This window comes from Polypterus senegalus, chromosome 2 (genome assembly GCF_016835505.1).
Source record: "Polypterus senegalus isolate Bchr_013 chromosome 2, ASM1683550v1, whole genome shotgun sequence".
In the NCBI taxonomy this organism is placed as follows: domain Eukaryota; kingdom Metazoa; phylum Chordata; class Cladistia; order Polypteriformes; family Polypteridae; genus Polypterus; species Polypterus senegalus.
In genome coordinates, this window is record NC_053155.1 from 212,836,671 (window position 1) to 212,852,085 (window position 15,415).

General features: G+C 35.9%; 1 protein-coding gene across 3 annotated transcripts in view; it reads left to right on the forward strand.

The window, feature by feature from the left end:
- Positions 1-15,415, forward strand: part of enox1 (ecto-NOX disulfide-thiol exchanger 1) — a 326,189-nt gene that overhangs the window by 88,521 nt on the left and 222,253 nt on the right. For all 3 annotated transcript variants that reach the window (XM_039745280.1, XM_039745281.1, XM_039745282.1), the window contains one exon: positions 10,898-11,104. In XM_039745280.1, the coding sequence (XP_039601214.1) occupies positions 10,898-11,104 (207 nt within the window). The remainder of the gene's footprint in view (positions 1-10,897; positions 11,105-15,415) is intronic.

Genomic DNA, 15,415 nt, shown 5'->3' on the forward strand with positions numbered 1-15,415 from the left:
ATTTGTCTGAAAAGATTAGATTTTATATTGCCAAATTTAACACGCAAATTATTTGAAGGCATGCAAGTAGAGTGGTTGAGAAAACAAATACATGTGACTAATATGAAGACTGCATTGCTTTGATTCCAGTTTCAGTGATTCACACAGTATGGATATGTATCCATAAAATGATATTAATGAGAACAAGCCATTAAGACTAACAAAGCTCTCCAGTTTCATTCTCCCTAAACATGAATTGGGATTTTTGAGTCCCTAAAAGTCATAACTCCACCACACTACTTGATAATTTATCTATGTGAAGAAAAATTTTCTAACATTTGTATGAAATATATCCTTAGTAGGGTTTCCATCTGTGTCCCTGTGTTCTTGCTTCTTATTCTTCTTCTGGCTGCTCCTGTTAGGGCTTGCAACAGCGGATCATCTTCCATGTCTTTCTGTCCTTTGCATCTTGCTCTGTTACACCCATCACCTGCATGTTCTCTCTCATCATATCCATAGACCTTTGCTTAGGCCATCCTCTTTTCATCTTCCCTGGCAGCTCTATCCTTAGCATCCTTCTCCCAATATACCCAGCATCTCTCCTCTGCACATGTCCAAACAAACGCAATCTTGCCTCGCTGACTTTATCCCTAAACCGTCTAACTTGAGCTGACACTCTAATGTACTCATTTCTAATCCTGTCCATCCCAATGCAAATCTTAGCATCTTTAACTCTGCCACCTCTAGCTCTGTCTCCTGCTTTCTGGTCATTGGCATCATCTCCAACGCATATAAGATAGCTGGTCTCACTACCATCCTGTAGACCTACCCTTTCACTCTTGTTGAAATCCGTCTGTCACAAATCACTCCTGACACTCTTCTCCACCCATTCCCTGTGTTCTTGATGAAGAACTTAAAATTAAAGTAATCACTGGAATCCACTGTACTAATTCCTTCATAACTAAGGCTATAATTTTGTGTAGCTTCTACGCTGTATGACATTTTTATAACTATGACTTACAATTTATGTACTGTATATTCTGTTTATTCTACTTTGACATTGAGTATTATTCTGTATTAATATGATATTCACACAATGCATGAAACTGTGTTTTTGAAATATTGAAATGTGCAACAGAAATTATTCATTTTAGCGTATAAAATAATGTTCATTATGATTTACTGAACAGTATAAAATATGAAGTACTCAAAGTACTAGTGATGCTGTCCAGATCTTTCTTTCCCATCCTTCTATTAGAGTTCTGGTTTTTGCATCTAAATTTCAACTGCCTGTCATTTGTCTCCTTATGGATATATGGCTGTCATCTAAAACCCAACATTTCCAAGCATAATGTCTTGCAACTTCTGTAACTACTTGTCTTTCCATCATTATTGCTTTATACAACCTCCTCCTCCTTTTTCTCGTCCTTCCTTTACCTGCCCTGAAGCATTGTCACAAACCCCAGCATCTCCTTGCATGTTCCTCTCTCTTCCACTCATTAAATCTTTTTACTGTACCAGCCAATTTTCCCTTTTTACAGCCAGATGTTTCACTTTCTCACATGCTATGCCTCTCAATTATTGTTTTGCTTTGCTTTCTTTATGGTGTTCTCATTGCTGCTAGAGCCCAGTTCAGAATGCTTAAATTGACCTACATCTCCCATAGTGCCTCACTTTTCACACTCTCCACACTCAACGCCTGTCAATATCTTTATCCATTAAACCTTTGTCCTGTCTCAGCCTACTGACTATGCATTTTCTTCCCAGATACACTAAAAGGGATTTCTTTTTCTCTTGTTTCTCCCTAACTTTGAAATAAGCTTCCTCTTAACCTCTTAATGCTGTCTATCTAATGACCTTCATGAATGCTTAAGCATTTTACCCTTCCTTTCTCCTCTGGATTTCTTGAAGCTTTTAGCAATTTTATTTGCCCATGATTTACCAATAATTTTTTGATTAATTGCTCCTCTGTCATTCAGTCCTTATAGTTCTTCGCTTTACATTTTAATTTTATAGAGCTGCTTTCAGATCTGTACAGAAGGATAAAGACTTTGCTTTAACTTAACAACGATGTGGAAAATCTGAAAACCATCAACAGAATGAATTGTGTTGATTTCATCTGTAGAACAACTCTGGAAACTGAGGGGAAGCAGATTTTGGGCTGAGAGGCACTTCTTTACACAGCGAGTCTGAAAAGAATTACCTTCTTATAATACTGAAGCTTATATCCTGTCATCTTTTAGAAATTACTAATAGATAATTGGCTACTAGCTAACCAAATGCACAGGGAAATAACTCAAATGATGTCCTCTCATTTGTAAACCACACAAACTATATTGACTCGTAGCACGTATGAGAACATGAGGGCAACCATTAAGAAGGATATCAGAGAGGCTAAAAGACAGTTGGAGAGGAATATAGCAGATAAGGCGAAAAAAGACCCCAAGAGATTCTTTCAGTATTTTAGTAGTAAAAGAACAGTTAAGGAGGAGGTCAAGTGCATCAGGAATAGTAAAGGGGAATTAAAAGATACAGACAATGAAATAGCAGATGCCCTAAACTTACATTTTTCTGAGGTGTTCACAAGTGAGCAAGTGGATAACCTCCCTGAGGTAAACGCAACTACTAAGGAGGTACTGAGGGATTTGGAAATTGTATAGGGAGAAGTGCTGCTCAGATTAAATAAGATGAAATCAACCAAATCACCAGGCCCAGATAATATTTATCCTCGTGTTCTTAAGGAGGCTAGTGAGTACATATATAAACCCTTGACACATATTTTTAGGAAGTCACCGAGCACTGGTGAGATTCCAAAGGACGGGAAAATGACAAATATCATCCCATTATATAAAAAGGGTGACAGGGGCAGATCCAAGCAACTATAGGCCAGTAAGCTTAACATGCATCACAGGAAAATTAATGGAAGGAATTATTAAGGATAAGATTGAGCAACACGTGGCAAGGACGTGAGTTATTCTGAACAGTCAGCATGGGTTCAGAAGAGGGAGATCGTGTTTTACTAGCATGTTGGAATTGTATGCGGTTGCAACAAAAGCATACGATCAAAGTGGAGCTTATGATATTATTTATCTGGACTTTCAGAAAGGATTTGATAAGGTGCCACATGAGAGGTTGGGCATCAAGTTAAAAAAAGTGGGAGTTCAGGGTGATGTTTTTAGATGGGTGCAGAACTGGCTCAGAAACAGGAAGCAGAGGGTGATGGTGCGAGGAACCTCATCAGAACTGGCCGATGTTAAAAGTGATGTTCCACAGGGGTTAGTGCTAGGGCCGCTGCTATTTTTAATATATATAAATGATTTAGATAGGAATATAAGTAACAAACTGGTTAAGTTTGCAGATGATACCAAGATAGGTGGATTAGCAGATAATTTGGAATCCGTTATATCATTGCAGAAGGACTTGGATAGCATACAGGCTTGGGCAGATTTGTGGCAGATTAAATTTAATGTCAGTAAATGTAAAGTATTACACATAGGAAGTAAAAATATTAGGTTTGAATACACAATGGGCGGTCAGAAAATCGAGAGTACACCTTATGAGAAAGATTTAGGAGTCATAGTGGACTCCAAGCTATCAACTTCTCAACAGTGTTCAGAAACCATTAAGAAGGCTAACAGAATGTTAGGTTATATAGCACGATGTGTGGAGTAGAAGTCCAAGGAGGTTATGCACAACCTTTATAATGCACTGGTGAGGCCTCATCTTGAGTACTGTGTGCAGTTTTGGTCTCCAGGCTACAAAAAGGACATAGCAGCGCTAGAAAAGGTCCAGAGAAGAGCGACTAGGCTGATTCCAGGGGTACAGGGGTTGAATTATGAGGAAAGATTAAAAGATCTGAGCCTATGCAGTTTAAACAAAAGAAGATTAAGAGGTGATATGACTGAAGTGTTTAAAATTATGAAGGGAATTAGTACAGTGGATCAAGACTTGCATTTTAAAATGAGTTCATCAAGAACACGGGGACACAGTTGGAAACTTGTTAAGGGTAAATTTCGCACAAACATTAGGAAGTTTTTCTTTACACAAAGAACGATAGACACTTGGAATAAGCTACCAAGTAGTGTGGTAGACAGTAAGACGTTAGGGACTTTCAAAATTTGACTTGATGTTTTCTTGGAGGACACATGTGGATAGGAATGGTGAGCTTTGTTGGGCTGAATGGCCTGTTCTCGTATTCTTATGTTCTAATGTTCTAATGACTGTAAACTAAAGCTTAGTATTTCCTCAATACTATATTTATATTATAATTAAAAATGCACATGTACTAGTCAGTTAACTGCATTAGATAAATGATGCACCTTGTTTCTAGTGCTGCCTTTAGCTTGCCCTTTTAAGACATAATTTCAGCATATACATACAATATAAGGAGAATTTTGATCATTAAGTGAAATTATCTATCCACTTATACTGTATAGTTTGTGTTTTCTTGTGTTAATTACTGCCTTTGTCATTGTGGAACACATGTTTTTAGTTTTCCCATTTACTTTTGCTTCATCTGTAGGTGGTTGCTTAATCCTTTCACCTGGTCCTGTCCCTCGCTAAATTTAACACATTGTTTTTACTTTATCTACTGAACTATATTTGTATTTTGCAGTGATTAATCTCAATAATACTGATCTTATTTCAAGACCATGTCAAGAGTCATTTTAAATAACTCCATGTTTTTGACTTGACTTTTCAAGGAGGGATATTTCAGGAAGGACAGTGGTGGAATTTTCCTGCACCAGAGGTAGTCTCACAATATACAAATCTATACATTCTCATTTTTCAGAACCATCTTCAATGTCTAGATACTTACAAAACAAGTGAAAATTGAAGAGGGTAGGCAAAGTGATAACAACAACAACAACATTTATTTATATAGCACATTTTCATACAAAAAATGTAGCTCAAAGTGCTTTACATAATGAAGAACAGACAAATAAAAGACAGAGTAAGAAAATAAAATAAGTCAACATTAATTAACATAGAATAAGAGTAAGGTCCGATGGCCAGAGTGGACAGAAAAAAAAAACAAAAAAAAAATCCTGGCTGGAGAAAAAAATAAAATCTGCAGGGATTCCAGACCAGGAGATGTATGACTTTTCTTAGTCCAACTTATAACACTATTTAATAGCTGTATCTTGTGATGTTATAATCTTATTATTTTTCTGTTTACCGTTCCTTCACATAGGTTTTTGGTATTTTATTATGTTTTTGATCTTGTTAATTTTTGCTGTTATGTCTGCTGACAAGCCATTTTGCGTTTTGGTTTTCTAACAGGCGTGTCACCATTTTGTTCTTTCCTTTATGGTCATGGCAAGTGATAAACAAACCTTGCAGATTATGCTTCTCTGTGAGTTTGGCAGAATTATGGTAATGTTCAAAACTCAAAGTGAATGGGAATGATGGAACTGAACTAGTTTTGAGTGGAATATAATGCTACAAGGGTCCTTTAGTCATCCCTGAGGGCTAGGGAAGAATATGACAGCTATGCTGGACCAATTGAAACTGAAATTCTAATATGTTCTGTGAGGCAGCAGTGCTAGCTACTGCACTACCGTGCCTCAAACAACAACAGACAGATGGAATAAATAACTCTAACAAAATGTAACAAATGGCCACAAATTAACAATAAATAAATAAATAAAATATAGATCATTGCACTCACAATGTTCTAGTCTTGAGGCACACATTAGCTGTGCAACAAAGCAGTGGTGTGATACTGGCTCATTCCATTGTTTAAAGTCGCGGCTCCTGTTGCAGCTGGAGTGTGTTTTTTTGTTTCCAATCTCTGTTCAGATGGTTTGTACTTTTTCCTTCCATACAGAAGAGAGAAACTACTGGTAAACAGTAATAAATCATTTTTTTATTATTATTATTACTTCACAGGGTCACGTGTATTTTCTTCCTTAGGGAGGGATAAGGCCTCTTTAAGGCTTGTTTTGGATTTAGACACAGTACATGGCTAATTGTTCATGTAAATTAGGCATGCAACACTCCTCTACCAGAGCACAGGAATTGTTGTTATTAATCTGGTGGCAGTATATTCTCATTGTGGTCAGTTATTGTACTCCTAAAACAATTTTGTTTTCTTTTTTAAATGAATACAGGGTGGAAGGTTTGAATACTGATTGGGGCATGGAATCATGCATGCCAGAAGCAAATTGGATATGAGATAACAATATGTGTGCATGAAAGTTGGTTGCTACATCTCTGTGATGTCATGTTGGCCTTAGGCTGACCTCAGGGTGTTGTCAAAAAAAAAAAAATGTTTGTATAAGCTAACTGCATGGGAAATATCCAAACAAACACAGCTTTGGAAAATTTTGAAGTTCAGCACTAGTCATGGACATGTTCTTTTTGGCTACAATATTCTGTTTGTTATCATTTTACTGTTAGTGGCATTACATGTGACGTTATCATTAGTTATGATAGCAGTGTGCAATCACTGACATTCAAGTTTTCATTCTCATTATATAAAAAAAATCTTTAATTGAAGATAAGGAAAAGTTAGATCAGTGTTAGTATTTGTTTCTGGTTTTCTTACTACAATTTGTGCCTTAACATTTTGGCTTTTTCTTGACTCTTTTGATGTCAGCCAGTTTAATGATGGTTCCATTCAACTTAGTCTTTAATTCCTGGTCCATCTTTAAACATTCTACTGCCTTTTGGCCAGCCATTTCCATCAGGCTTGCTTGTATGAAGTTGGTCTGTTCAGCTGGCTCTTGGTCAGTTTTTGTGGATCCTCCTCTCTAAAAGTTGCACCAGTTACTTGTACATCATCTGTCTGTGGGTCCCATGTTCTAATCCATTCTGAAAAGTCTTCTGTATTAAATTTGCAATTGTAAACTGCCATATTCAAAGGATTTATTGGAGCATCACAAATATGAGAATATGAATGTAATGGTTTATAGGCTTTGGGTTTATTTTAGTTCTGGGCATTAGTTGTGATGCACTTTTGACTGTAAGATATAATATAGAAAATGAAAACGGAGAAAGTGAGAAAACTTTGATGCAAAAGTGATATTTTGAGCTTTTGTAGAGAGACAGGAAATGTTGCAACAAATGAAAAAACATCTTTCCTTCTTTTTGGAACTTGCCATCAACAACCACCATCCATTTTCCAGTGAATAGGCTTTACAGTATCTGCAAGTAATGTCTTGAATGCATAATATCAGATGTAATTAACAAAATATTAAATGGCGTCTCTTCAGAATTATGATGCTTCTTTATGTTCATTTCTATGGTATTAACCCTAACATAATATTACACAATTTCAGGGTATGTTATACTTGCCTATTGCCGTTGCTGATCTTGTTGCCAGATCACACCAGTCTACATGATCGAAAATGACTGGATATATCAAATTTAGTGACCGTGTGACAACTCTGTGTCCCTTTTTCTGACAGCCAATAGTGTGCTGCCTGACAGTGTCCATACTGTAAGATGAATTAACAGCTAACACGAATGAGCTTCTGTTCTGTTTGGGAGGTACAAAGATCACCAGAGTTCTTTATTCCTCATTCCCAAATAATCGGCATTGTAGTTCTGGATGAGTTTTTATTGAGTGTTAGCTCTCAGGCACACAGAGCCTGACCATAAGAGTAAAGACAAAATCAAGCGAGTCACCGACTAGTTGGAGTGAGTCACTGGGAATGTCAGACTACACGACCAGAAGTAGAAGTCATGGGAATGCACCACCAGCTACCTCCAACGTGCTAAAATTAAGCAATTAAAGGGTAGACTGAAAAGTCATCTAATGTGAGATGGACTTAAGAGAATAATGATCTTTTTTGCTGCAGTTTTTCATATGACAGTGTTTTGAGACTGTAGTAACTGTGGCAGGTTTTAACATTTTAGAGTGTTTCTGTGTAATTGTATTTGACTTTTTATCTTGTGTTATGAAATAATTTTAACATTTTGCACCTCTTCATATTTGAATTACCAGTATCTATTAAATATTTTGGAAACAATAGTTTACAGTAATTGAATATTAAAGTTTGCAAACCTTGCAGAAACCTTAAATTATGTTCTAATGAGGCTGATGTGCCTCTTAATTGTTACTCATTTCTCTACTTGGCAAACTTCAAAATGTATTCTAAAAATTAACCTTGATTAGTACTGATCTTTAGCGATTAACTTGGGAATGTATCCAGTGCTTTTGGAAATTCAGAGAATTATCCTGAACACCCCATATGAATCCAACATGCTGCTTATCTTCACAAATATTTTTGGCGAATTCATTTTACAAGAGTAATTGCTTCTTCACCTGTATGTCTCTTTCCACAACACTATTTACAAATAATTGCTTCTTGACATTTCATTATCCTGCCTGCAGTAAAAAGCAGGTTTGCAATTAGATCGTCTGGCAGAGGTGCAAATGGGAATGCTGCATTTTTCTCCAGTACATAATGAACATATCAGTGAAAGACTGCTTTAAACAGAGGTGCTGCAGGTGTGTTATTTAGAGACTAGTAGTAAAGCCTTAGTCTTTTGTGTAGATATAAAATGCTTTGTCACAGTGAATGCAAATAACCATTTTATTCTTCCAAACATAAATGCATGATACTGTATTCACTCTCACAAAGAGCCACTATTAAACATTGTGGTTCTGCATGTATATGTTTTGGTATCTGAAGTAATTGGTTACAAAGAATATTTACATCAGATATGTATTGTTGTGTTGTTGAAGTGGTAAAATCCTTTTGATAACTTGTTTCTTGAAATTCATGACTTAGACACATGAAAAGCACTTTGTTTTTGATCCAGAATTTCCTTAGTGTTACCTCCCTATACCTCCTCAGGAAACTAAAAAATTTCACCCTTTCTTGAATGGTTTCATAAAGTGATAATTATTCCTAAGATTTTTTTTTTTTAATGTTTAAAGGCATGCAAAAACAACTAATTATTTCTTCTTTGTAAATTTTATAAAAGAAATAAGTATCTATATAGATGGTTTTATTTTGCATATAAATGCATTCATTTAATGTAGTTTCTTTGAAGCAGAGTTTTCCAATTCAATTATTTATTTAGCTCTAAAAAGTTGTCAGCTGCCTGAAAATTTATTTTAAGCTCTTAGGACGTTCTGCATATAATATATAGCTTTTATATTATTTTTATATGTACCCACATCATAAACATTTTATATACAGTTGTACCATGGTAAATGACACATAAACAGTGACTGATAAGCAATAGGATTCTTTATGATACTAAACAGACCATTTTGCAATAGTTGTATTACTGTATTCACATTTATAAACAGAGAAGAAAATGCCTTATATATAACGTGTTTCCATAATTATGTAATGTTTATATTTATTGCAGGCATAATAGTATTAAATAAATATTGAGAAATACAATTATGAACCATTTTTGAATTTTGAAAGATATTGCAAAGTACAAATTTGGATATGCTTTTTATTGAATGAGACTGTCTTTATTTTTTTACTTAGATGAACACCAGATCATATTTTAAGGGCCATTCATCCAGGAAATTAGGTTTTGCAAATGTTCACTCCAAACTGTGTGTATCAGAAAATAAGTTTGATGAATACATTTCTTTATTTGTTTGTCTGTTTGTTCTTATTTGTTAAGGAGAATTCTGATTACTTTACAGCAGTTTATGGATAGCTACACACTACTTGTTTACTTGTATAAAGATCATCCAGTTTACATTTTCATTTTTAAGTGAAAACTCTTTCTAGACACCATTCTTGGATTTTGATAAAAACACCCTTTGCTTAACTGAGGAATCCCATATTGTACAAGCAAAGTAATTGACTGCTAATTTAAGATTTTCCAAATAATAAGGAACTAAATACTCATTTTTTTCCATTTATTTTGTGAACCTTCAGGATCAATTCATGATCACGTGAAGCTAGAGACTATCTTGGTATATTACCAGTGCAAGACAGGAATTAGCTCTGGATGGAGCATTAGTTCCAGCATCACCCTCAATCAGAAGCACTGTCAAAGCAGGCCCATTTGGATTAAGTAATGAACCTAAGACACATCTCTTTAGGATATAGGACAAAAACCAGGTGTACCCAAAAATACACAGTAACCAAAATTAACAAACTTATTGCAATGCTTTGGAAATAATATGTTCTTACTTACATGTTAACCTGTCAGCCCAAGACTGGAACCAACCGTTGCTTTGTTTATTAAAAGGCACTTTAGGCTTTCTACATTTGAACTTTCATTTACATCAACCACTAAGCTAATTTTTTATTTAACATTTGGATGCTGTAGAGGAAAGGATTTAAATTAAGCAGGTGGTGATCATGTGTGTGTGTGTGTGTAGCCTACTGTAAGTATTCATCTAATAGTACAGGTATTTGCACAGCACCATCTTGAAAATTGTACAGGCTCTTGATTAACTATATGGTCTTCTAATCTATCAGTTTTGGAAATTAGATTTACATGTCATGCAGTTTTCAAAGTGTATTGCTTTTTTACCCCATTTGCAAAAGATTTACATATTTACTTTCATATAACTTCTGTTTTTTTTTTTTATAAATTTTATATCTCTTTGGTTTACAAATTATGTTGAGTGTCTAAAGTATATACTAACTTGGCTCAGCTGTCTATTTTTATATTTAATGTAAATTTATATCATATTTCAAGCTTATATCATATTTGCATAACACATTCTTCCTAAAGATAACATAATTCTGTTTTAAAGGTTCTTTATAACTGCAAATCTGACCAGAAATGCCTTTAAAAATCAATTTCCTTTTAAAATATATTCATTCATTTATATTAAATGAGCAAAAAAGTCAAAAAAGTGCTGAACAGAGTATTGCAGTTAAAGATAAAGATTTTTGAAGTTCTGCCCCAAGCTATTCGTAAAATTATACAACTTTAAAAGACTCTTATTGGAATTATTATTAATGCAGATTTTTTTTTACAGATTTGCCTCCACCATCTACAAGAGAAAGGCCTCCAGGATGTAAAACGGTATTTGTTGGAGGATTGCCAGAAAATGCCACAGAGGAAATCATTCGAGAAGTATTCAATCAGTGTGGGGAAATTACTGCCATTAGAAAAAGTAAAAAAAATTTCTGTCATATTCGTTTTACAGAGGAATTCATGGTCGATAAAGCTATCTACTTGTCAGGTACCGTATTACATAAATGATGCATAATTTTGTTAGAGTGTATATTGACATGCCACATCTGAGGATTCTTCATTTTTAAAAAATGTAAGGTTCACTAACTGGCTATGTTTGATTTTGTTTTAGTTTGAAATATGTATATATATATATATATATATATATATATATATATATATATATATATATATATATATATATATATATATATATATACTTCAAGAGCTGAGAAGTAGTGTGTTAAAGAACTTATGAAAAAGAAAAGAAAATATTTTTAAAATAACGTAAGATGATTGTTAATGAAATTGTTTTGTCATTGATATGAGTGTTGTTGTCATATATATATATATATATATATATCTATACTAATAAAAGGCAAAGCCCACACTCACTCACTCACTCACTGACTCACTGACTCACTCACTCACTGACTCATCACTAATTCTCCAACTTCCCGTGTGGGTGGAAGGCTGAAATTTGGCAGGTTCATTCCTTACAGCTTCCTTACAAAAGTTGGGCAGGATTTATATCGAAATTCTACACGTAATGGATTGTATAATTGAGAAGGCAGCGAAACAATAAGAAGCGAGCGAGTGACATATACAACCATATTCATGAGTTCTGCTACTGAAACAAAGCACGATGTAAATCTACACTTTAAATTAAGTTCATAGACAGGCTGCCACTGGCGTTTGTAATTTAGTGCCTGCCCATATAAGGCCGTCCGTCCAGCAGCAATCCAATAGCAAACTGCCACAGGTAAATATTCACGGGTGAAGGACTGTGCTTATGGAGAGGAAGATGAGATGGTCAGGGTGGTGTTTGACACAAACTCAGCTTAAACTGCGAGAAAGTTTTAAGTGCCAGGACTAAGGTAACATTAAATAAAGCTATGGACATAGCACGAGATGGCACCAGCACAGCTGGGAACCTTCGATGCAAGTACACCGAGTGGCTCACGTGAACTGACGCAGTGCACAGATAAAAGCAACAGTTCCAAAGAGCTGAACAAAACCGGATTACACAATTGAAAAGGCAGCAAAAATATGAAGCGCCTGATAAGCATATTCATAAATGCAGCTACTGTGGAAACAAAGCACACGGTGGAAAAGTCAATGTCCCGCTAAAGGAAGACAGTGTAAAAAAAACCCGTGCATGCAGTGTGTCAGGTCTCAGATAAAGAAGAAGACGAGCTGTTTATTGATGCAGTAAGAAACGAATCGATGAATGAAACCTGTCATCTTTACAACGATTGACAAACACGGAATGTAACTTGAACACAACACATCCTACAAATACTAACCTGATTGAAAAAATAATGATAATCAAATCCTTGATGACAGCAACACTCAGTAACACTCACAAAACAAATACTGTATATTGACAGTCATGTTACGCTTATTTTTAAAATGTTCCCTTTTCTTTTCTACCTTTTTAACACACTACTTCTCTGCTGCGATACGCGGGTATATATATATGTATATATATATATCCCACTCTACATACTCGAATAATGGATACTTTATTCGCCATCAATGATTGTTTTGGTAAAGCCATACTCAGTGTATTCATTAGATGAACGGTAAAAAAGTAAGAGCGAGAGGAGGATGACTCATTGAGGCATGCAGGCTGTAGTGCGCGTCAACTCTATCTGAATTGCGCGATCACATTTGAAAAAATATATCTTTTCAAGTTCTATTTAGTCCATATGTGTCAAACTCAAGGGTCAGGGCCACATCCGCCCGGCGTAATTATATCCGCCCGCAAGATCATTTTATATACTGTATTATTGTTATTAAAGCCCGGTATATGAAGCGCTGGTAACACAATAAACTACAGATCCCATAATGCAGCGCTTCAGCTGCCTTGCCAACACTTACCGCTTACTAGAGTTATTGCGCACTGAGTTTGCACGGCGCTTTGGTGACTTTGAAGAACAAAAAAAGTCCGTCTGCATGCGGCTCGAACCTTGTGCATGTTTGGTAGCACATATCTGTGTGAGAAGCTCTTCTCAGTGATAAAGACTAACAAAACAGCACACAGGAGTCGCCTCACTGATGAGCACCTGCAATCCATCCTGAGAATCTCCACAACACAGAACCTCACACCAAACATAAACGAACTTGTTGCCAAAAAGATACCAGGCGCCCAGCTCTAAAATGACATATGAGCAAAGACAACTGAATGATTTGATTTGTTATTGCACGTAAGAGCGGAGTCAACTGCTTTAACAAACAGCGTATTGCACTGATACTGAAATAGCTGTGTGTGTATATAAGTAGATATGTATGTATATGTATATATATGTTTATATATGTGTGTGTGTGTGTATGTATGTATATATATATATATATGTATTTGTGTGTATATATGTGTGTGTATATATATATATATGTTTATGTGTGTGTGTGTAAATATATATATATATATATATATATATATATATATATATATATATATATATATACTAATAAAAGGCAAAGCCCTCACTCACTCACTCACTCACTCACTCACTCACTCACTCACTGACTCATCACTAATTCTCCAACTTCCCGTGTGGGTGGAAGGCTGAAATTTGGCAGGTTCATTCCTTACAGCTTCCTTACAAAAGTTGGGCAGGTTTTATATCGAAATTCTACGCGTAATGGTCATAACTGGAAGCTGTTTTTCTCCATTTACTGTAATGGAGATGAGCTTGAACGCCGTGGGTGTGGAGTTTCGTGTGTCATCATCACGCCTCTCACGTAATCACGCAGTACATAGAAAACCAGGAAGACCTCAAAAGCGCTTGAAGAAAACATGCATTATATAATTGAGAAGGCAGCTAAACAATAAGAAGCGAGCGAGTGACATATACTACCATATTCATGAGTTCTGCTACTTTGGAAACAAAGCACGATGTAAACCTACACTTTAAATTAAGTTCATAGACAGGCTGCTGCTGGCGCTTGTAATTTAGTGCCTGCCCATATAAGGCCGTCCGTCAGCTGCAATCCAATAGCAAACTCCACTAAATATTCACGGGTGAAGGACTGTGTTTATGGAGTGGAAGATGAGATGGTCAGGGTGGTGTTTGACACAAACTCAACGAAACTGCGAGAGAAAGTTTTAAGTGCCAGGACTAAGGTAACATTAAATACAGCCATGGACATAGCACGAGATGGCACCAGCACAGCTGGGAACCTTCGATGCATGTACACCGAAAGTGGCTCACGGAACGGACGCAGTGCACAGATAAAAGGCAACAGTTCAAAGAGCGCTGAACAAAACCAATTACACAATTGAAAAGGCAGCAAAAATATGAAGCGCCTGATAAGCATATTCATAAATCCAGCTACTGCGAAACAAAGCACACGGTGGAAAAGTCAATGTCCCGCTAAAGGAAGACAGTGTAAAAACCCGTGCATGCAGTGTGTCAGGTCTCAGATAAAGAAGAAGACGAGCTGTTTATTGATGCAGTAAGAAACGAATCGATGAATGAAACCTGTCATCTTTACAACGATTGACAAACACGGAATGTAACTTGAACACAACACATCCTACAAATACGAACCTGATTGAAAGAAATAATGATAATCAAATCCTTGATGACAGCAACACTCAGTAACACAAAACAAATACTGTATATTGACAGTCATGTTACGTTATTTTTAAAATGTTCCCTTTTCTTTTTCTAGCTTTTTAACACACTACTTCTCCGCCATACGCGGGTATATATATATATGTATATATATATATATATATATATATATATATATGCCGATCTACATACTCGAATAATGGATACTTTATTCACCATCAATGATTGTTTTGGTAAAGCCATACTCAGTGTATTCATTAGATGAACGGTAAAAAGTAACAGCGAGGGAGGATGCAGGCTGTAGTGCGCTCAACTCTATTTGAATTGCGCGATCACATTTGAAAAAATATATCTTTTCAAGTTCTATTTAGTCCATATGTGTCAAACTCAAGGGCGCGGGCCACATCCGCCCGGCGTGTAATTATATCCGCCCGCGAGATCATTTTATATACTGTATTATTGTTATTAAAGCCCGGTATATGAAGCGCTGGTAACACAATAAACTACAGATCCCATAATGCAGCGCTTCAGCCGCCTTGCCGAACAAGTTATTGTGAAGCTAGCTCACACGATGCTGAAGAGAAAAGTTGATTCTGAAAATAGAGCCTTTAAAAACCGATGGGAGGCTGAGTATATGTTTACTGAACCCGTGTGTCTCATTTGTGGAGCTCATGTGGCTGTAATTACAGAATTTAATCTAAGACGGCACTATGAGATAAAACATCAGGGTAACCTGA